Source organism: Nilaparvata lugens, chromosome 4 (genome assembly GCF_014356525.2).
Source record: "Nilaparvata lugens isolate BPH chromosome 4, ASM1435652v1, whole genome shotgun sequence".
Classification (NCBI taxonomy): Eukaryota; Metazoa; Arthropoda; class Insecta; order Hemiptera; family Delphacidae; genus Nilaparvata; species Nilaparvata lugens.
Genome location: NC_052507.1, coordinates 20173092 through 20198695, shown reverse-complemented (window position 1 = coordinate 20198695; position 25604 = coordinate 20173092). Strand labels below are relative to the sequence as shown.

At 33.6% G+C, this 25604-nt stretch overlaps 1 protein-coding gene across 2 annotated transcripts in view; it reads left to right on the top strand.

Moving 5' to 3' along the window:
* LOC111047706 (protein pellino) overlaps nucleotides 1-25604 on the top strand; it is a 63376-nt gene that overhangs the window by 21659 nt on the left and 16113 nt on the right. For both annotated transcript variants that reach the window (XM_039426893.1, XM_039426895.1), the window contains exon 2: nucleotides 5330-5437. In XM_039426893.1, the coding sequence (XP_039282827.1) occupies nucleotides 5330-5437 (108 nt within the window). The remainder of the gene's footprint in view (nucleotides 1-5329; nucleotides 5438-25604) is intronic.

Sequence of the window (25604 nt, the reverse complement as noted above, 5' to 3'; positions counted from 1 at the left end):
CAGGTGAACAGTGAAGAGTGAACGGCTGATGCGCCATAACCGGCTTGTTCTCGGGAACATGTTTATTCTCCTCCACTGGCATATCGCGATTGTTGTGTGAATGACCTTTGCTTACTTTGAACTGGTAACAGATTGCCGGTCGTCCTGGCCCTCTGCTGGTAATTACCGACCACTGTCATGACAGTGAACCTGCTCTCGTTTTGTAATACTGGTGCGATGTTATCGGCACTTTTCCACTGTGAAATTCGCTTCAACAGGCAGCACTGGTTAAATAAGAGTCATTGATGTTATCCATACGGGATACTGACAAATTGAGATATAGTCAGGATACAATGAATTTGGTGACATTCACTTGAAACAGACAGCATTCTTTCAATGTGGGACATTGCTGTTATTCATATGGAATACTGACAGGTTGCAATATAGTCTGGGTATTCTGATTTATGTGAGATCCACTTGAAACAGACAGCATAAGTTAAATGTGGGGCATTGTTGTTATCATTGGGAATAATGACAAATTATGATACAGTCAGGATATACTGACTTGTGAGATTTACTGCGGACAGGCAGCATTAGTCGAGTGAGAGTCATTGATTTTATTAATAGGAAATACTGACCGGTTGAAGTGAATGTCACTGTAGTCGCGTTTCCACATTTTCATATGTCCCCAATTTCACCATGACAGTGCAATAATTCTGGTCGCCAAGGCTCTAGACCTGAAGTTGTGTCACGTCGTTATTAATTTGACGGCAGATAATTGAATGTAGTAGCGGTTAAATCTCCTGTATTGCATTGTAATTGTGTTATATTGGCATATTCTATATTGCAAGAGTGGGAAGCGGATGAAAACTTGGCTTTCAGTTTCAGATTATGCCAATTTACAACCACATCTGAGTTTTGCTAATAGTTTAATTTAACCAAAAGTCTTGCACAATTATCACCGAATTTTTCAAAGCTAGATGGATGGAATGATGATAATAATAATAATAATTGCTCCATATTTGGTGATGATTTAGTGTCGTGTGTTGGTATTTTGATTAGTTAGGTACAAAGTGCCAGGATGTGGTCTTGTAACAATCTGATAAAATTAATGTTATTGTGATTCTATTCTATTAATAAAAAAGACAAGGTAACGGATTCTTGTATCACTACAAACGATAAATTGTAGCAATAAAACGATAAAATGTAATTTATCACGTTGATAAATTCAATAGCCAAAATGAAAGTGAATGTCTAATTTTTGTCTTCAAATTTTTTAATTTATTTCAATTAATTTAATTGAATTTCGGATTGATTATTGTTTTTCGGCTTTATATCAACATTGTAAAATTCAAAATCAATTTTATATCTGTGTTATCTTCCTCGGATGGTGCGGAAACTTTGTCAGAAATCAAAATTTGAACTTAACCTAATTGTTTGGACTATTTTTAATATGTGAAAATCCAGGAACTGAAGAAGTTTTGGGCAATTGCCTGTTTTTTCTTTCCTAATTATAGTATGTGTATCACCTTGAATAAATAAATAAATAAATAAATAAATAAATAAACCTAGACATTGATTCATTTGTTCTTCTATCACCTAATCTCAACCATATCAAAATCAATAATCAGGGTAATTTTTATGTGTGCAGTGCATCCTACTGCTTTGTTCTTGCTGTACAACAGATATTTCAAATTTACATCCTGAAATTTTCGTTCTCTATTTGTTCAGATATTGTTTGCAAAATAACCTAATATGAGACTTAACAGTTATTTTGAAAAAATCTATATTAACATTCAAAAAACCACTTGTCTGAATCGGCCTCAGTGGTGTTCTAATCGATTCACTTTAGTAGGCTGTCTTCTCTCACCATTTTTATGGTAGAGTGCAGTTCTAATCCAAGTTCTTGAAAGTACGCCAGATTGTGACAAGCACCTTTTATTCTTGTCCTCTCCGTTTATAAATAGTATCACTGTTAAAACGGTCTTTTGGATTTTTCGGCTTCCTCTATGATGTTTTCAATGAAGAACAATCACCTTACAATGATCTTTTTGACTAGTGTATTATTTAATTTAATTAGTGTATTATTCAATTTAAATTTTTTTGAAAAATATCTTATGCTTAGAGTTCACATAGATATTCATTGTGATTGACTGTATTCATCTATTCATGTCTCACTTAAATTAGAGTAACACGTGTAAAAATCACAAAGGATCCTGGGAAACCTTACATTTACTGTTTAAACCATTCCCATTTCTAATTAGTAAGAGGGTCTCATATTGATTTTCGTTTGGCTTCCAGACTTTGAACAATGTCGGCTCTAGTTTTGAGTTTTATTCTAGAAACGTGTTCTCAATTTTTTCAAATGAGACGTCTAAATCCAAACTAATTCGAATTACGTTTCTTTCACCACTACAATGATCACGTCTACAGCTTTGAATCTCCTTTGTTGGGAAATCTATAATATTATTTGAAGGCCGTTTTTGACATGGGTGGACTTGGGAGAGCCTGTGCTGATTAAGCAGCCACCTTGCAGGTTTCTGTTGGGATTCTAAATTTATGGCGACTGTAATGCATTGAGAGCGCCTGGTGAAATTTATTTGCAGTCAGAAATAGCGGCGAATCGGCACGAAATATAGGTCTTGAGAGGATGCAGCCGCATGCGAGACGGCTTGCCGACTCCATCGATCAAACGCCGTCCAATCGAAATCGACGCAGCTGAAATCAGTCACGCCAACTGCAACAGTCAACGGAAAATTGGTCTATTTTGGAACATGGGAAATGCTCATTGAATCTCAAGAGGGGACTTATCTCCAAAAAAAACTCTGATTGTGTATTACTTGAACACAAGTAATACAAGTAAAACTCTCTGATATCGTGTAAATACTTGAAGTATGATCGCAAAACGACACAAAAAATGAAAACTGTATTTTAACTGTCAAGATTATAATAATAAAACAATTACAGCAATAGTTGTGGGTGAGAAATAGAGTGACAAATTTTGGGTCGCAACTTGCAACATAATATGGAAATGAAAATAGACTACAATTTGAATTCATAGATGAGTTTTAATAATTATATATCTTGAAAGAAGGGGAGTTATAAGTTGACGAATGCAAAAATTACATTATTAGTTCTTCAAGTTTATGAATTGTTTATTGCTGTCTTGAAACTAATTCCTAAACAACTACTACTAAACAAATATATTAGCATTTTGTGTTTACATTTTGCTACTGAAATTGATTGATTTCTCTACCTACCAGTTCTAGAAGCTTTGAAACAATTTCTTCACATAGCTGTTGTCCAACAAAAGATATCGATCCTCAATATGTGTGGAATCTGCATATGTATTCTATTCTTTCCATTGAATGAAATGTTTTATTCCATTGCGATATTTTCTTTCCACTTCCCGTTGGATGAATCTGTTTTGCTTTCAATGCATTTCCAACTCCGATAATATTATTTTACCTCACATTCATCTTACATAAACCGTAAAACACCCAAAAATGTATTCATATAACGCCGAGCTGCTTTTCTATGTTACTGTAATTAGTAAAAACAAAGATTACGCTTCAACGTGTTTCTCTTGTCCCTCGATACAAATTATTCATCTGGCAGTAATTCAATGGGCAACTGGTCAATTTATGGTTTAATGCTACGTTTTCTTTGTACATCTTCCTGGTACAAAAATAAATTGGATATATAAAAAATGATTGACATTTTTTGGCAATTATTATACCATGAGCAGGTGAACGGACGTTATGTAACCCCAATATCATTTTACTCTTTTTAAACTCTAGTATAGGATTAGGCAGGAAGTAAAATACGTTTATCAGATGATCAGCACAAAGGCAAAATGAGAAACCTGATACTGTATTGTTTTTATGTTGGCATTTTGTGGTCACCTGCCCGTGTTTTGTGAATGACTTTGTATCCAAATTCGTGTAGAATGTAGGTCTTGAATTCATGTTCGCTCCGCTCTTATGGGGAATCAAATTTAAACATGAATGAAAACACAGCTCTCTACTTAGTACTGTACCTTCCTGAACACTGGTATCAACAAGTGTTTATTTCATTAGTCTCAATTTTTAAAATCAGCAGTTGAAGATGTTTCTTTTCGATTTTAGTTTTATTTTCATAAAGTAATGCCTTATATATTTGAGAACAGCAACTTGTTCTATACAAATATTTGACAACATTTTTGTAGAAAACTATTTGTGGGCAACATTTTGTTGACAACTTTGGTGGAAACACAGCTCAATTATAAGAGTTATTCTTTATTCACCACTGCTTGTATCACAATCATGAAATGCATTTTGAAGTCCTATCTTGTGTTCTTCAAACGGAACATTTTAGGCTTTCATAGTAGAACTAACAGATAACCTTCACTGAATCACTGAGCTCCATCACCCAACTTCCGAACATGTTTGAAGCCGTTGTGGTGGCTAGCTTGCCTATAGGACCAGCCCTTTTCTGAGAATTCTTTTGGCCAAGAAGGGAATGCAGACACATTGAGTGCTTTCATAAACAAAGGTGACAGGTCAGCTTGGCCCTTTTTCTTTCTTCTGACAAGCTAGTCGTGTAAAGGAATTTGTTCCACAATTCCTGGAAACTTGTTTCTTTTTGAAGCTACAAAAGAGTAATCGAAACTTTCTGGAATGAATTTCCGTGAATTCTGAATCAAATTGAAGAAAATTGTAGTACATCTGTTTAGGCTTGGGCTATAGTAGTTCTTATTTTTGTCACGAATTTCGGGAACATCTTGATTTCATTAAGTAGCGGTGACAAAGTATTTCAGTGTTTTAAAGTATTTAAAAATACTTTAATAGTTCCTATATCCAATGTATTTAGTAGTTGAAAGTTTCTACAGTGTAGACTGTACAATAATATAATATAATATAAGCTCACTATTGGTTCATGGTTTCTTAATTTCTCCAATAGAAAAATGCATAAATGCTAATGGGTTTTAGTTTTACTTGTAGAATAAGGATTAAGAAATAATGTAGTATTGTAGAAATATAGTACCCATGCTATCTCTATGGTTTTATATCTAAAAACTGATATTAATATTTTCGAAAAGCATATTATTTTCACTACCAATATCGACTTACATTTGAAAATATGATGTTGTCGAATTCTTGTTAGAGTGAGAAAATTATTATCATAATTTTGCAAATTTCATGAATTGTTAAATGTTATTAGAGTTTTATTTCATGACTGATATTTTCTGTTATATCTATGTCGTTTTTCAACTGTATTACATTGTTTTGCTATACTTCTGTTGAGAATAAAATATTATTATTATAAGGGTGAGAAAACTTTTATTTCATGATTTTGATGTATTTTTCAGATCGGATGGCTCACAGTCGCCGCTTTTGGAGGAGCATCACCACAACAATTCAAGCCACGATAAACCCAAACCACCTCTAGTCAAATATGGGGAGCTCGTCATCTTAGGGTGAGTTGAAACTCTCTCACTTTCTCTTTTCTCATTCTAACTCACCCCCTTCTTAACCTTACCCTATCAGTAAACATCATCATAAGGGTATTGAACCCTTATTTGTTAATGAATTGACTCATTAATGATTTCTCATGTACACGCCTCTTTCGTGTCTGTAGAGGCCCCTTTTTCAATGATTCACGTCACTGTCAACGGTTTTGCGTGACTAGAATTTGTCATTGATTTAGAATCTTGGATGTGCTTGGCTCTGCACTTCTGTCTTATACTGAAAGTAAACGTGAATGTCATGCTGTTTTTCAGCTCAACTTGGAAAAAATATAATGCATAATATAACCAAAACTAAATGCATAAAAAATATTCAAAATAAATAAATAACTATGGTTCATTTGATAGCTTGGCTATATATCATTTCATAATCTTGGCTAAGCTAACTTTTTAGCTTAGTTAGGGTCATATGCTAACTCTATGTTCAACGCTAAACCACGTTTACTTGTAGATATGGCTGCATTCATCATAATGTGTTTCATAAGGGGTTTAAACGAACAGCTGACATTTCTCCGTTTAAACCGAGCTTAGGAGCCTTAGATAGTTTTAATAACTTTTTATTCGCTTTAAATAACTTTTAACTTGAATAACTATCAAAACTCTAATCATGGTATAAAAAGGAAAGCGACTACTTGGGACTAGTATTTGCAAACAATTTCAGAAATTGTTCAAAATGAATTGAATGACAAATGAAAACCTCATCCATGCATTGTGCACACAATTATGATTCGCATGATGACGGAATAAGAAGAATTTACAATCCATGGTTGAGTGGTTGAAACCGTCGACGTTGTCCTCATGCGAATTGCATTGGTGTTCACAAGGCTCATTGGTGTGCATAAGCCATGCAACTCAAAATATTGATGATCCGGATTAAGATTCTAATTAGACTTGACGATAACATCCTTTCAAGTGAGTGGTCCAAGTAAAAGTTGTTCGACATCTCTATAGAACATGCAGCGATTTGTTTCGCAATATTCCAACCTCATATGGCAATATCCGTCGCATTTCCTATGTTTATCTTCGTGACTCTCATCTGTTTGCTAGCAATTTCGCAACTCGATTATTTACTTTTGGTCCGAAGGATGTGTACTACATGCTAGCAGTTGGCTAGAGCAGAGAAAGTGAAAACTATGTCATTGATTCAGTACCAGCTATTTGTTAGCTAGAGCTATCCTGTTCCTCCGTGATCTGAAAGTTGGGTTCTGATGATCTATGATTCTATTTCTGTGAAGTAGTAGAGAGCTTTTCATTTCATATGGTAGACGTGCATACTATCACAAAAACCATTCGTTTTTTATGTATGGCACTAAATAATTATGTTCTGTTTTTAATCTGGCACTGTTCAGATTATGGAATGAATAAACCTTTTATACTCATAATCATATTTGAAGTGTAGTGATTGATAGGAGGGGAGAGTCAATTATTATACAGTAATAAAATTCAATTCCATTTATTGGAATGAATTCAATATTCATATAACTATTGATTGAACTTTGAAGTCGTGCCGAATGCTCGCAGTTTTTCTTTGGCGAGAAATTGTAGAACAAGGTTAAGCAAATGTTTGATTCCGCCTTGTACGGTAGTTGATATTATTGTCTTCTTACATCCGTATAGTTCATCGTAACAACACTTTCTCCCAGCGCAAAGAATACGTTCTTTTGTGCTCACAAAAAATTCTACTATTTTTGTACAGTTCCAGTCTTGTACAAAGTCAATATTATGAAAACATGAAGTTTCTCGATCACTTCAAAACTGGGGATATTGTTAATATATTTTAATATAATTGGACAATTAATATTTATCTTGCATGTATAATATATTTTAATATAATTGGACAATTAATATTTATCTTGCAAAGATAAATACATTTACTTGAATACTCTATCAGGATTATATTCTCGTATCAACCACAATATTGTATTCGATTTCATGTACAGTGACCGAACCTCTACATTACATTACTGCTATTAAACTTTGTTTAATCAAATACCTATTACGATAATTAAATTCTCGAAATATTTATGTTTACTGATGGTATTGACTAATAATTTGTGGTATATTCTCATGCCAGGGGTGAACACTCTCCCCCCTCCAAGGCAAGGACGCGCCCCCTCTACTAAATTTCCCAAATTTCATACAAGCCTCCCCCAAATAATTCTTCCTTTATCCTCGGAAAAATAGGTCGTCAGTCGCTATTTTAAAATGTAAACACTGCAGCTGACCTTTTTTAAATTGGTTTGAACACGTTCCCTCCCGCAATACTTTCAAGGACCCAGGCTGCGTCTCTCCACAGAAAAGGGGTGCTTCCCCCCTCCTGTGAACACCCCTGATCATACTGAAGTATAGAATTTTGTGATGACTATTGTTTTTCTCATAATGTACAAGACAACCAGAGTGTTATATTATGTAGTTATTCTATTATGACAGATCATTTTACTATTGTTTTCTATTTTGAAGTACAGTTTAACAATCATCCTTTTTTTCTTCCTTGCTTTCCATCGTAATTACTACTTCTCAATCGCTTGCAAAAATGTAACCAAGCCCTTGAACAAGTTTTTGCTACTCTTTTTTGTAAGGCGTGTGAAGCCTTGAGGTTAGCCGCAGGTGTGTCGACTAGTCGAATCTCAAGGTGCCTTATGAATGATTTGATTCTGCTTTCAAATAACTTACAGGCCAACTGTAACCACGTATTCACGTAGGCGGCAATATCATTTAATGAATTTATTAAAAAATGTTCAATAAATTTGCTACGAAAATATGTTTCTATATGATATTGAGGGTTATATTTTTGATATAATATTTTGTGTGTTTTTAAGACAACCAAGCGTGCTTGGTTAAGAACTTTTTCGAGAATCACTAGTAAATACGGTCCCGAGAGTTTCAAAACTGCTAAATAGTGACTAGCATCACTGCAGAATACACTCTTCATATGAACAGTCACAATAACTGTTAAAAAAATAATATTTTTGTCAGAAAATCACAGCCTGAGGGCTATAATAATAAATTGGCTGTATCAATCTTCTGTTAACATAAATATTGAGTTTCTCTCAATCCCTCGATTTGATTGATATAGATATACATTACGGTTATAATTATTTTGTTGAAGTTCGAAATTGTGCTTTTGAGTGTCAGTTGGAAAACCATCCTAATTGCGTTTGTGTTTCTTCCATTTGATTCATCGTCGACTATTACAGTTGAAGTGGTTTTGGCTGGATTGGCGTGCGTGGCCAATTATTTAGGCTAGTTGAAAAGTTTATTGGCATTCTATATCATGACGTGTACGCATCTGCCTTCTACTAGGATGAAGATATTTTAAGATGTGTTGTTGATCTTGTAAAACAAATTATCGGAATCAATCTTGCGAAATCATTTCATCTCTTCATTTTCGTGCTACATTTTCATCAAAGCTAAATCTCTGGAAAATATTTCTTTATTTTGAATTGCTAGCAATTCCATTTTTTGAAAACAATATTTAAAAACTTTTAAATATTTATTCAATAGCCTAACATTGATATTTAAACATTTTAAATATTTAAAACTTATTTAATATTTTAATCAATCTAAATATTGTTTGCATTATTAATATGCAATCAATATTTGATTGCATATTAAAAATGCAATCAAATATATTTGATTCCATTTTTTTGAAAACAATATTTAATAACTTGGAAAATTGAAATAATTTGAAAAATAAAAACTTGTCTCAACACCTATTGCTATTTCCATATATTGGTATACATTGCTTTCTGAAAGCTATCAATCTCGTTAAAACTTTTCAATAAGATTGCTATTAGCAATTAGTCCTACATTTTAAAGATTAATTATATTCAGAGGACAACTTTATTTTTGTAGTATTCATCTTATCTAGTTCAAACATTACTGACCTAGTCATTTTGAATATTTTCCTGAAGACTCCTAATGTTTAATGTCTCTTTTCATTTGTTTCTTCTCGTGATTTTCATGAATGATTGAGACGTTTTGTACCGTGTCTCATCAATTTTAAGCATGCATGCTTTGAAAAAACATATTGAAGAGCTTAAGTAGCGTTACTTAGAACAAAGCGAGCTTTAGAAGTTGTGTAACTGTAGTTAATGACACTTTTAGATGTGAGGCTATTTTACATACAGGTTGGTCTATGACTATAGTTTAGTGTAGCGGCTTTTAACCGTCAACGAGTCGTGCTCTGCTCTGCGTCTTGGACTAACGGCACATAAATAATGGCATTTGTTTTAGTGCTCGTTGACGTTGATCGTTGAACGTTGAATGGTAGCTAATGGCTGTCCTGTGTCCTCATTCTGCACTCGAGTGAGAGCCACCTTTTTGGGTCACTGCATTTTCGTTTTTATCAACTTCTGCTCTGCTTCATCCAGTATCAGTTAATCATCAATTCATAAACATATTGATTTTGAAATGTTCCAATTTCATGCGTCACACTATTCAGATCGTGATCGATGTAAACAAATAAACAAATAGCCTATAGTATTTTTTTATGAATTCAGGGCTACTTATATTTATTTATAAAATAGAATTAGGATATAGTGCGAATGTTTATGTATGTATTTAGTACGACTGAAACCGTTAATCAATAGAGTCCAATCTCACTCGACACTAGGAGTCAAATTTGTAGATATCAATCTGAAAAAAATTAGTTTGAATTATCATCTAAAAACTAAAAATTGTTGAATGCTAGCTATTATTTTAGAAGTGAGATTTTTATTCCATTCATTGGACTAGGGCTTCATGCCCAATTATTTCCACTAATTATTTCATTGCAAGATCTCAATTTAAAAATCTACGTTGTGAAAATAATTAAGGACTGAAAATTTTGAGAATTGTACACAACTACAAGACTTAACCTATTTCGGACTAAGTGTAATCTTATCTAAATTTGGGAGAGGAATAGCACAAGGTTACTGTTTCAATAGCTCAACCTTATTTTTTCTCTCCCGATCATTTTGATGATGTACTTATTGTATCAATCAATAAAAAATAAAGAATCTCGCATCTTCATGAAGCTGTACGGTGTAAAATAGTCCCATAATAATATTATGAGTTGTGATTCTCTTCAAGTGGAACTCAGTAATTGTTGATTTATCAAAATCTTAGTACATATTCAAATGAGTAGGTAACTTCTGAAGTCAATTTTATCGACCACTGGGATTTTGAATTACTCTACTACCTTTGAGACTCTTTGTTCATTTCTAAATTCACGATATGTTTCAAAGTGTGCAAATTGAAATACCATTATGTGAATTTGGTATTTCAGGTGTTGAATGCTGATGTTGAGCTCTTATCTTAGTTAACCATCCAATATTCTTCCTGTTAGATTGAACAGAAAATGTTTCGTAGCTTCGAACCGTGAATGAGCTTTGCGCTTAGTCGGCCTCGTTACGTCCTCACTATGAATGATCATCACACTTCAGTGATGACTAGCTAAACTAGAAGCTGTGTTCCAAATGATTGTTCGTATTAAATTTTACGGGCATTCAATTTTAGTAGCCCAGTGAGAAGTATATTGTTATCGTTCCACAGTGAATCATTTGAGACTTGTGAAATCATATTGTAATTTATAATAATTCTGTAATTTTATTGTAAAGCGCTATTGCACAAATGTGATGCTGCAACTCTGGATACTGCTCAATGCAACTTTGAATGATCATTGTATTCCGTTTTGAAAATTCCTTCAGCATCCTTTCATATCTATCTTAGTTATATGCAAGTTAAGAGTACCCCTTCTACTTGAATCTAATATCAAAATTAAAATATTTAACTATAACAGTATGAGAAACAAGATTATTTTTGTTGTCAGTAACTTATCGCACATTTTATTCAAATATACATTCTGAAACTCTACACCTTATTACGTAACTGTATCTTTCTCTCGATCATTTGCTTTTCTTATCTAATTTCTCTCTAGCCAGATAGTTTTGTATGTTCCAAACCCATTTAAAGCCAATCTAGCATGTGATCAATACACAACTTATTATTGTTTTCATGCTTAGAAGATTTCCTTCACCACCCACAGAACAACATTATTTGCTTCTTTTATTGGTTCTCAACTTTAACATTACATGCCATGTGCGACCAGCATCCTGAGAAAACGAAGATCTGCTGATCTGTTCTAGAATTTGAAGTGATTAAAAATAATTATTATCATGAGAGCAGAAAGCTCTGGAGTGTGTAGACGTGTAGACGATCATGCATTATCCTCTTGGAAGATATTCTCCTGTGATCATGTGCTCTTGAGATCATCTAAAAGTGGGTCGAACATGGACCCACATCGATATCGTGTGAATGGTTGTTAAGCCTGGTCGTTTCTTGATGTTTTAATGCACTGCCGGAGAAAACCGATCTTTTAATGAGCAAGATTTGAGTCAAGACCAGAGCCTGGTGTGGAGGCTTTGTATAAGTCCTAAGTACTGTACTTGTGTACAGTACATGGTTCAGTCGTATGAACTGAAACTTGTGTGCTTATAAATTAGTATATATACAATCGTCAGTCTGACTAACAAAGTGCCGTTTAACGTAAACTAATTAAGTCTCGCCTTTGAAACTACTCTAGAATATTTTGTCTTAAATACTTATCTAGAATACTCCTCATAAATATTCTTTCTACCTTCACTCTTGTCCATTCCATGTTTATAAATTCTTCGTTGTCCACAACAGTATTTGTTATTATCAAGCTCCTGTATAAATATTCATTACTCATTTATTCCGTAAAGTGACAGAATTTTTTTAAAGAGAAGACAGGCATTAGTCCACAGGCAAACTTTTCTCTGTACCTTAATGTACTACAATGAATGGTTTATAGTTAGTTATAAGTGTAGATCCACTCACAATTCTTGTATTGTTGGAAAACACGAGATTCAAATTGTTAGATTTGACAATTTAAGACACTAGATTTCTAATTAACTTCCTCTGAATTGTCAATTTTTTCAATTCCATTTATAATTATATATAATACTGTTTGTCCATTTATACATGAACATAATACAATAGGAAAAAACTATTTCGACCTCCCATACATTAGACTGCTGAAAACACAGAGACAGCCACAAATACAGGGTCTCCGCTTTTATAATTGCCTGCCACATGATATGAAAAGTATAAGAGCCTTAACCATTTAAGCAAGCTCTGAAAATACCTTTTAGACAATCCACTCTATTCACTGAATGAATTTCCAGTGAAGAGTGTGATTGACAAGTAGTGACTTCCTTGACGTGCCCCTCATCCTTGTGATGTAGGTGGTGAAATAAGAACGAAATGAAAATTATTAATGAATATAGTAAGACAATACTCCTATTGTCTTCCTTTTTGCATTTGATGATATGGTGGATGAAGATGATTTAAGCAGTGTTCCAATTTCGTTGATAATGAGTGACTGTGTGCGATTGAATTGCTTATTGACCTTTGTCACTCCACAATAATAGACGCAGCCTTGCTAAACCTACTTACCATTCTAAGCTAATTTTCTTCACTCTTGCAGTATATGGTGAGAGCTCGTCCAAAACTCTTATGATCAGGACTTGAATAAAGTTTGTCTCAACAGCCTCTGTATCATGTTTGAGAAAAGTTGTTATAACTGGTATCATCGATATAGGAATTTTAGAAATAAATAAATCCACTTATTCATTTATTTTAACGCCATAGATATTGAATTATATTATCGTCTATTCGATTTCAACTCAGCATTATGAAATCATTAACTCCTACGGAACAGCCCAGAAGTCCTGTTTCCAAGATAAAGGCACATATACGCTTGGTAGGAATTAGATTTCAGAATTAGCAATATCGTTGTGGTTGCGGATATCAGTCTCCCTATTGTCAAAATATTTTGGTGGAGAAGTCCATGGTAGACTCATAGGTGCTAGGAACTTTTGTGCCGGTCACCGACTAATATATACGGTATACTTACATATGTATCAGGTCATGTGGAATGACTTGTTATTTCAGGTATGTGCCTGTTAGTTTTGCTTCTGTTTCCGGAACGTTTCTCAGTGCCTGTTGGATTAGGTCACCAGGAATTTCTCAGTACAAGGGATGCGTCAGCGTCACTGAACCTCGAGCAGCGCATGTTTCATGTCTGTACAGGTCTGTCTGATAAGTGCAGTAGACATGACGAGCAAGGAGTCAACAAACCCCAATCATTCGCTCTCACTCTGTCCACTTCCATCTACTTGCTCTGTCTGACAGGGCAGACGCCGAATGGTGCGTATTATTTGCTCGTGCGTACTCTTCAGTGCGTTTGCGTTGCGTGTCGACCGAATATTAGGAAGGCATTGACTCCAGGGAAGTAATCGGTGCGTTGTGCCTCACTTCGATCAAACTAAAAATACCCCCGAAACAAAAATATCTAGAACAACACGTGTGTTATTTTGTTACATCTGTTCTGCCGTTTCGAAATCATTGTCGACAAATTGGATGGGCTAAACTGTATTTTATTGTTACACTATGATGAATTTTATAATTTATATTTTATAAAAATAACTCGATAAATTCCTGTATGATAAAGACATAATTTTTGTATTATAATCAACTCCATATTATTTTAGTTAAAGAATATTCCTATACGGTGTTCCATTTGCTGTTGATATTGGATGATGGAGTTTATAGAATAAATATTTGTAAATCAAGTACAACGATGTTTTTCTCTTTCAAATCTCAGGCTTTGTAACGTAAAGAATGTACTGTACATAGTAAAATTAAGAATAAATTCCTGTATGATAAAGACATAATTTTTGTATTATAATAAACTCCATATTATTTTAGTTGAAGAATATTCCTATACGGTGTTTCCATTTGCTGTTTTTTTCTTTATAGTTTCCTTATTTAAAGTATGTAAATTCAACATCTGATTTATCATTAGATCATCGCCTGACAATAAAGCCATTGCACATTTCTAGGTCAATCTGGCAATTTAAAAAAAACTTCAATCTAACATAGTACTTAGAAAATCGATGATTTTATGAAGATTGTCTATCTTATAAGGTCTCACTGACTTAATAGATCTGAACTCATTCAAGTGCGGCTTGAAACTCCCAGCTACGTCATTTCATATTATTACTCTTCAGACTTTCAAATACTGCGGATAGTTACCCATAAGGCCTACTTTTCCATATTTCTTGATTGTAGCAATTTCCTTGAGGAGGAAAAGAGGAAGCGATTGGCTTGAAACTTCCGAGCTTTATGCATCCAGAGTAATTTTGCAATAATTTCGTTTTGCTTGTCTGGTTTTATCATCAGAGTTGAATACCGGTATTTTGTCAATAACCTTGCACAATACAATGGATCCCATCCGATAACCATCTAAAAATGAGAAATAACTAATACAATTTCATGCATCTCTTCCATTTCAAACATCTGATTGAAATCTCTCGAGGTAGGCAATTTCCTGGACTCTTCAATATTTTTCCAGCTTCTGGATTGAATAAATGCAATTTCTAGGAAGTGATTCTGCAATTTTATGCTAGGTCAAACATTAATGAATCTTTGTAAAGTACCACTTCTTCCATTGGATGGTTGCTCACAAACAGTTTATCATAATCTTAGGAAGGTGAGTTTCAGTTATTTTTGTGTCATTGTTGGTAATAGTTTATAATCTTGAGTGAGTGTCAGAACTGAAGTCTTTCGGGATTGTCACAGCATCGACAATCGACTTTCAATTCATTTCTATTTTTTAATATTATTTATTTTTATTGTGAAATAATTCGCCAGTTTCATCCGTACTATTACGTATGTAGCATTGTACCATATAGATCTTCTATTGTCTTTGTTCATCTCTTGCATCTGTCGATAGACAGCTGTGAAACACACCTGCGCCTGTATAGTGCAGGCTACCCAAACTGTAGCCTGCTAAAACCAAACTGATTGGTTTGTTCCATCTGACAATTTCATAATTCTATAAAGTTTTGCACAGAGCTGCATTTCCAAAGAATCTGCTAGCATTCATTGTCATGATAGGATGAACAATACTGTTGCTACCATTACAACTAACAACATTTTTAAACTCCGGAAAAATCTTCTAATACACTGTAATTTCCATCAAACATTTTCTTTTCGCAATTAGATTATAGATTACGGTAGATTAGATTAGATTACGGTAGATGTTCTTGGAGAGTAAGCCCTTACTCTTACTACAACATATTTTATAATTATTTATTTATTTACTTGCGGCTACAATATAGATCATATTATTATGAATATGATTGGGATTGAAGAACAGGCTTGGCCCAAAACTATTCTACTCCCAAATTTTGATAATATGACATAGTTATAATCTTGGGTATTATTAATTATAAATAATAATCAATAATCTTGGGTAAAAGAAAACGTCACTGTTGAATTAAATTGTTCATATTGTATTGTACATTATCCAAGACAATAATATAATTCCATATTCAAATGCTTGATTCTGTTGCCACAATTTAAAAATATGGGAATATTCATTATTTTTGCAAAATCATAACGCTAGCCGTGGATAATGTTATCACATTCTCAGCATCAGCCTTCCTTGGTTGATACGTTTTAACGCTATTTTTCAGACTATAGATGCGCCCCATTTATTGTAATACCGATAACTGGAGATTCAAGCTATCAAGCTATTATGTTCTGGTGTATAGGTTTCCTACTCATTGAATACTTTCGATTCCAATTAATTTATGATTGAGTTGGATCCGATACTTGACTACAAGGAGCTGCTTTCGTTTTCTTACCGCCTCAACTACTCTTTTCAGATCACAACAGGCTTTACAAACGATTTTCGTACACTTTCTCTGTTATTCAGAAAAAAGCATTATCGTTCCATGGAACGGTTGGTAATTTGGCAGTATTTTGCATTCTCTTTGTGTACTTGTAGGTCGATAGAACTACTTCAAGCCTCTCTATTTTTTTCCGGTGACCTCGAGTATTGAAACTCCCAACTCCTCGCTTCTCTAACTCACTAGTAAATCTATTGTATCCAATTAATTATGTATCAAATTCATGTTTATGTGAATTTAAGCATCCATGGACATAGAATCATGCATTCAACTTGTCAATTCATACTAGGTCACGAAACCATAGTCCTATATTCTCTCTGCCTACACCAAATAAAACTGTAGAATTTGACAATATATGTGTGTTTTTATTTCATTATGGAACGGTTTTACTACTCAGTCGAATGAGTAGTAAGTCTGAGTCGAGTGACTCAGTCGAATTTTCATACTTTAATATTTGTCGTAGAAAAATGTGCACTCTGAGTACTTGATCAAAAGTCAGAAGCATCCGATTACCAAGCTGAAACATTGCAATATTTGAATAAATCTCTTTGATAAGTTCTATTTGACTCTCTCTCTCTCTATATAAAATTGGTGATTTTCTCTTTCCTTTAAAAATTGGTATGTTGAGGTTGTCATCCACCTTAGATCTGCTCTAGATCTATATCCCGTGATTCGTTGTACATTTTCAATCTTACTTTTGAAAAAAGCTATTTTTACAATTTTACCAATATTCTAGTATGCTCTCATATGAAAAGGAGAATTTTTCGTATCAAAGTTGTGTTATAGTTTTAATCAGAGTTGGTTATTCATGTTTTTTCCAATATTTTCTCTCAAGAATTCATCCTGTCCAAAGACAAAGAAAATCACTCAGTTCTTCATCCTGTCCAACTGACAAAAGACAAGTTCTTCATTCTGATACTGTACTAAAACAATTTTCTTAATTAGTTTCTAATCAATGTCATTGACCGTCAAGTGATTGCTGTCGCATTGATTGTCTCCTACACACAAAATAATACTCTCGTTTGTCGTTTGTGGAGAAGTAGGAGAAGATCTCGTGACTGACGTTTGGATGGGTGCAGCTCGTGATTGATGTTTTTCACACGGAAAACACTGGACTGCCGTTTATTTTCTAAAGAAACTGAAAATATGCCAATGGCATTAGAAACTATTGACAATGAAAACGGAGACTTTGAATTGTTGGAGCTGCGCTTTCTCATGCAGGTTTCCCGCGATCATAATTCTATCATCCGTCAGAACAATGAAGGTGGTGCAACTTGGTCTTATATAGATGTATATACAATAGTACAGTGGCTGCTTAGTGTGTCTTATATAGATATATACTGTAGTAGATACAGTGGCTGCACATCTGCCGCCTTTTCAACGACCTACACCTACAAACCTAAAATGTGATTATGATTATTGTGATTGTGATTATGATGATCGCGACCGCTTGTTTCAAAACCAGTGTTGTGTCACCTGTTGGTGCGCATGCGCTCTCTTTATCACTCTGTTACATGAAATTGCTCAGTACAAACTTTCTAGCGTTTCGCCAGTTTTCGTGTTGATCAATTTGTTCCATTAAAATTTAGATCGAATTGATGTTATTTCTATAAAAAACGTGGAAAAATTATGAAGCTTATGAATTTGTTCCACTGTTTCTTCCCAATATTATTTGTCATAACTAGGTGTACATCATTGTAGATTGAAAAATAGATAGAAAGCGTTATTTGAATAAATAAAAATACTGATATGGAAAAGGGAATTACTGAGGCATAGGTTGTTCATTAATCAAGTCAATAAAAATATTGTTATATTGACCACAACTGTTTTCCTTCTCTAGGTGATCACTTCAGTGTTAAAATCAATTATTAATGCTATCACCAATCAGGTGTGCTTAATTTATTCTGGGATTGCAGCATTTCTCATTCTATTTTCATGATCATTCCGTATCAATCCATTCGTTAATGATCTGCTACTTTACACAGAATTGCTCGTATGTGTTAAAACCATCTCATACTTTTTTCTGAATATTATCTGGGTACTGATTGTATGATGATTCATGACACTTGAATCAGTTTGGGAGATTTCCAAATGCTACAGAATAATTAAAATTTAAGTACAAGTAGGCTTGTAGATAATATTATTATTATTTGACGATAATGGTCAATTAAATACTTGGAGAGTAGTACTGCCTGACCACTCTTTCACATCGAAAGTCCGGAACTTTCTTACTTATTCTGAATGTCAATATCTAAATTAAAAGCGGTTATTGGAAAGTTAGTACTTGGACTTTGAAATTAAAGTTTATGTTTGATTTACGATCATAAAGGAGATTCATGAATCATCTTATTCATATTGCTTGCTTTCATCATTCATCTGGTTATCATCATTTCTAAAGTGTGCGCCGACTTCAGTCTCCAGGAGGTGTCCCACTTTTAGCCCAGGCCCAGACACTATTATTTTTCATCTATTTGCGTCTTCCACACTAGGCGTATCTGTCATTTTAAAGCTACATATCTCCCAGGGATTGAATTGAGACAGGCAATAACCTAGAGGGATCTATATTTTTTATTATACAAATGGAAAATTATCTCAAAAACTCGAAGTATTGCCAAATCTAGTATACCCACGCACACGCTTGAAACTCATGTGGGCATCACCCTCAGCGAAAAAAATGTCTAAATTATTCTAGAAAATATTCCAGTAGCTTGATTTAGTGCATCGTGCATATGAATGTAAATTATGTTCATGCTCATGGACTAGATTCCTTGTATTGATGATTTCATTGTTCTAAATCTGCTGAATCATATCTTCTATTATCATTAGTGATTGTCGAATAGAGTGGTGTAAACCACTTTCTTCCCATTATGCAACTATTAGATGGCCATATAAATATAGTTGAGTTGTTAACAGATAACGGTACTTTAGAAATGCTTCATCGCATTTGTCACACTTATCTTGTTTGTGCTCACTATCAGATATTTATTTTTCAATTAGCCGGTATAACGGCTCGTTTATCACTTGAAAGTAAAGCGATGTTCTTTACTTAACTCTTGTTTCTAAGGCATAGAACTGCGATTGCCGAATAATGTCAATTACGACGGGATATTCCTTCCATCGCGTCAGACAATAAATTATTCTAAAATTTCAAGTATACTTGTTACAATATGAAAGTAATCTCAAGGTGTCATTGATTAGAATACTACAGTCCACAGGTCAATTTTGGATTGCAAAAGCTGGAAAAACTCCAGGATATAGGACAGCTTATTACTGTCTACTGTGTTAAGAATAACTGAGATATCGTACATTAATTCGTGTAGATAGTCTTTTTAAGGCTGTGCAAAGGCTAAAAATAAACTTTCTACTAGTGATATTTTACAAAGTTTTTCGATTTGTATATCATGAAGCTATCAAAATGAAAAAGGTTTCTCAGGAAAACATTTTTTTCCGATCATTAGACTACTTTTTGAGATATAAGCGCCTAAAGTTTAAATTTTTGAGACAGCACATTACAAGTTCGGTAAGAGAAAAATAAATCCATGAGATTTACAGGATAAATCTCATACTCCATGGCATTGTTGATCTAGTAAAACAAGAAAATTTTGTTTTATTAAATCAACAATACCATTAAGAATCTATCCTCTGAATCTCATGGATTTATCTCTTACCGAACTTGGAAGGTTCTGTCCCAAAAATTCAAACTTTAGGCACTCATATCTCAAAAAGTAATGATCGGAAAAAAATGTTTTTCTAAGAAACCTTTTTCATTTTGATAGCTTCATGATAAAACTTCGAAAAATATCACCAGTAGAAAGTTTATTTTTACCCTTTGCACAGCCAAAGTCCTTTACACCAAGGTCTTCAGAAAATCTATTGAAAATTGAAATATCGTATCCCAATTATTAAATGTCTCTAAGGCAGATTTTCAATAGCACAAGATAAACTGCATCAACTGTATTACTTTTTGAATAAATTTGTATTCATCCTCTAATAGTTACTTGGAGAAAATATCTAGTACAATTCATTACTTCTTACAGTCGACTGGAAGAAATTGTTCAATACAATAGGTTTTATGTGTGTTGATTTATGTTCTATGTTTGTTGAGCAATAATTTTCCACTGTCATTAGTAAACATATTCAACACCAAATCAATACTTTGAGTAGCATTTTTCTAATCCTCAATCATAATTGAATTGAGTTTATTTCGTCAAAGTTTTACATGATATATAGTGTATGTATGACATTTATAGTATATTGTGACGAAGACCTCTATAGTATATCTGAAGACCTCAGAAGCGGTTACAATTTTATTTATTTATTTATTATTCCATCACATTACATCATAATATTGGGAATACTCCCATTTGATAGGTGATTTGTCAAATAATTGTATCCTTAGAACTAAGTAAGATTTCTAACAGGTAAAATAAACAGTAACAGTATATAAAAAATTATATAACAAAGTGTATCCTATATTAGGTCTATCATTATTCTTAGTCCTAAAAATAGAGGAAATGTGAGCATTTCAATTTGTGTCATTGAGTGCAGAGTTTATGGTTAATTGAATTCTGCCACCGAGTAGTACGCTTTATCAACTAAGATTCTTTTCACAGATTTCTTGAAGAGCTTTAGAGATTCGATTTCTCGAATGGGCTCAGGTAATTTATTATATAATCTTAATCCTGAATAAGAGGGATTCTTCTCATATGTCGCATGTCTATGGACTGGATACAACAGCAAATCTGATTGCGTGTGGAGTAATGTCTCTCTGTGCAAAATTGAAATTTATTGATATTACTCTTGATGAAAATTAATAACTGATAAATGTAGATTGCAGGCAAGGTGAGAATCTGAGAATTTTGAAAAACAGACTTGCATGAGTCTCTTTGTCTCAACTCGAAAATCACTCTAATAATCTTTTTTGCATTAAAAATACCTTAGAACTGTCTGTTGAATTACCCCAGAAGATATTTCCATAGCATAGATGGGAATAGACATAGGTATAATAATATACTGTGATGAGAGTGTTTCTGTCCACCGAATGAGACAATTTTAGAATCATAAAGTATGCACGGTTCAACTTGGAGGTGAGACTCTGTATGTGTTCCTTCCATACATAGTCAATAAAACATAGTTAATATTCTATTCTATTCTGAGCCATGAAACATAGATCCCATTAGAAGGCATGACTTTTGACTTGGAGTGAAAGAACGGCGCCACAGACCATTGTAGCGCCTTGCAATGCTCGTTGCTTGCTGCTCCATCCTGTGTGTAAATCAATCAACTCATTTGCTGCACGTCATGAGGGAGACGTTTTTTATCCAAACGTCACGCCTTGTAAGGAGGCCCCTCTACATTGTGATAGAAAAAGAATTGGGTAGAAAACGTTGGCCGTGTGCAAAGTGGAAAAGGATAAGAACGCTTTGTAGCGACCGGCAACCACGTACTTAGCACCGTTATCATTATGGTCGCCCCTGCCAGTGCGTGAGTTGGACTTCTAGCAAAACCGAAACGTACAAGAAGTACACGATTCCCTGCCGGCCGCTGGCCTATGCTATGCTGCTATGCTTGATCTCTATCTTGATTGTGAGGCGGCCGCACACAAAATAACCCGAGGACTTTATTTCTTCAAAAAATAATAATCCGACCTTATTTCTGGTTTGATCGCTGTAGCTTGTATCGCAATACCAGTTCCGTACATGTAAAATATTATCCTTCTGATTATGTACTCTAATGGTAGTATCAGTTATCAGTAATGTACTTGTACCGTAATATTTCAATGATTACACATGCAAATTGTGTGAAGAACAAGTTGGGATGCTCAGATAGGATTCAGGAATAGGGATTCGCATTTCATGATTTGCAAGTACCGTACTGTATTCAAGTTGAAAGTGGCTCTGCTCCCTTGTTTTTCTTTAAAATCATTGACGACTGTAAGTACCCTAATCATTCCTCATAGTGTTTGTGATCATCGACTTTCGGATTTGCTTATTGTTGTCCTCTACTAAATTTGCCAAGTTTATAATGTTTTATTGGTAAAAATTCCGTAATAATGATTGACGTAAATTCATTAATGTTGAAAATTATCCTCTTCTCTTATTTTCTCAAATCTCAAATGACTAACTAACAGATTTACTTCTTGAATGAAAAACCACTCATGTGAATCTCAACATTTTTCTTTCAAATTACTAATTCTGTTCGTTTTTATATTTTGTGTATTAAAATGTTGGTGATTTGTTCCTTGATCAATGGCATTTAAAACGGTATTTTGTTAGTATGCTGTTTTGAGTTGAATACTGTATTATTAGAACAAGTTCAAGAGAAAGAGTTATTTTGATTATCGAATAATTAAGCATTGAAATGAAATGAAAAATTCATTATTAGGTGGAGTTAGGACTTTTAAGTCCTCTCTACCACTCAACCTCAAGCATTAGAAAAAAACAGGAAATATTTTTTCTTATTCTAAACCATTATGATAATTTTCATGAGCTTTGTGTTGTGATGTATATTAGAAAAACAGTGATGTGTTTCATTTATAGATGTTTGTTGATTTTTTTCAGTGCGCAATCTTATTGCACTTCTAGCATTGGAGAAGGTATTGATATTATTATGTAAGAAAACCTATTATGTAAGAAAACAAAGGAGCTGGGTTCTATTAGTCTGGTTAAGTGGTATAGGAATAGTATTGTCAGTAGGACCACTTCAATACGATAAAAATCGCAGTCTTTTATCATTCGAGTCGTTTATTGTATTTAGGTTTATAGCATTGTATTGATTGCTCTATTGTCACTTGAAAGTCATTCATTGCATTTTGCTATTGCACTCTCATCGTAGCCCTTGACTTGGCTCTTCCTTGTGTTTATCAGAATAGTATTTAATCTCAAGTAGAAGACCTACTTGTCTGAAATATTTATTGTTCTGTCTTTTTTGTTTCCTAGTTGTAATAGGTACTCTTGAATTGATAAATTATTGATAAAATTTTTCTCTGCTTGAACTATTTGCAATCTGAATATTTGAAGTGTCAACTGTCAAATTGATGAGTGTGAGAAGAAAAACAATAAAATAGAAACAATGGAAAATTGAAATTGAAATTTATTCATAACACTGACAATTTACAAACAAAAGTAAATGAACTTAACATTAACAAATCAGTACAATAATTTTGAAAAAATAAAAACTAAAATACATAATATAGTATTATCTTCTAATTCTATTTATATAAATGAAAATAATTAAAAACTAACAAAAACATTATCAGTGAGCCTGTGGATGTAATATGTAGAGGTAACTTATTAAAGGAATTTGGAGCACTGTAATCGTAAAACCGTTTGAAGGCTTCACATGAAGGGTTTGCAAGAACAACCAAATTTCTGTCTCTCAATCTGTTTGAGAAAACTAAGGCATTCCCTGTAATCTGACCACTTCTTAAAAAGAATATTCTCAAGACCCTGAAAATATATAAATGCCTTAAAGGCAATATATCCAAGGCCTGGAAGTAGGGAAATGAATGAGCTCTCCTATGTAATGATGTCATCATTCTAATCAATCTTTTTTGTGCAATAAGTATAGAGTTTAAATTAGTTTTATATGCACCCCCCCAACAGCTTAGCCCATATTGAAGCTTGCTATTTGCAATAGCGAAATAAACAGATCTCAGAATTTTTCTAGGGCAAATGAATTTCAATAAATAAAATTTACGAAGCATCATATTCATGTGCTTTTTGAGTGATTGGATGTGAACCTTCCAATTGCAGTTCTCATCAAGCTCTAAACCAAGATATTTGATATTTTGCACTTGATCTATCTTTACACAAGATGTACAGAATTCATTATGATTAGATAGGCAGACACCACACTTGAATAGTAAGGGAACCTGCAAGATGGGCTTTGATCTCAAAGAGAAACGAACAAATTTGGTTTTAGTACTCAGAGCCAACCTATGCACTGAGAACCAAATTTTTATCCAATCTAAGTCACTTTGCATCTTAGAAGTTGCCGTATCAATTTCTTTTTCACAATATAGCAGAGCCGTATCATCCGCAAAACAAGTAACTGTTCCACTCAGATTACTTGCGCATAATTTATTTATATACACCAGGAATAAAATTGGTCCTAATACCGAGCCCTGGGGTACCCCACATGGGATGGTCAAATAAGAGCTCAGAACATTCTTAACCCGAACACACTGGCTTCTGCCCACCAAGAAACTTTTGAACCAGTTTAAAGCAATGCCTCTTATTCCAGCCTCCCTCAATCTATGCAAAAGAATGTTATGGTCCACAGAGTCAAAAGCTTTAGTTATATCAATGAACAGGCCCAAGACATTTAAGTTTTTGTTTAGCCCATTGAAAATTCCTGAACAGAAAGATAACAATGCATCCTCTGTACATTTCTTCTCAATAAAGCCATATTGGTTCTCACTCAGAAAATTATTTAAATTGAAGAATTTTTGAATTCTTGCTTTAACTATTTTTTCTATAATTTTCGAGAACACAGATAATAGTGAAATAGGCCTATAATTATTCAAATCCATGCAATCACCTTTTTTAAATAATGGGATGACTACCGCCCTCTTCAAGCATGCGGGAAATTCACCACTTTCAAAACTTAGATTGATCAAATGAGCTAGCACAGGACTTATGAATTCACTGGAAAGTTTAACGATAAACGCTGATATACCATCAATTCCAGATGCTTTATTTTGATTCAATTGAGAAATTATTCGTTTTACCTCATCTACACAAGTTGGGAAAAAGAAAAAGGAGTTTTGCACAGAAAGTGGAGGAAACATTTTATTAAAATCAGAAGGGTTCATATTGCTAGAGTCATCGATTTGATCGATAAGCTTTTCTACAATTGTGACGAAAAATTTATTAAACTCCTCAGCCACTTCAAGCGGTTGCTGAACAGTCAAATGTGGATTGTCAAATGTCCTAATTGAATCAAGGGCATTTTTCTTATTATTCGCTGTACCCAAAACTTTATTAATTGTATCCCATTGTTTTCGTGGGTTATTTTTATTCATATCAAACAAATTATGGTAGTATTGGTTCTTCCTATTTGCCATATCCTGTTTCAATTTAAATGCAAAAATGTCAAATTTCTTTTCAATCTAAAATTTAGTGGATTTTTCTTTACTTTTTATACAACCGATTTCTATGATGCTGTCTCTTACATAGCTCAACCGTCATCCAGGGTTTCAAAATCTTGACATTATTTATTTTATTTAATTTACTACTCTCAATGGTGGCTTTATTTACTATTTCGTGAAAAGTTTTTAAAAATATATCAATGCATCCTCTGTACATTTCTTCTCAATAAAGCCATATTGGTTCTCACTCAGAAAATTATTTAAATTG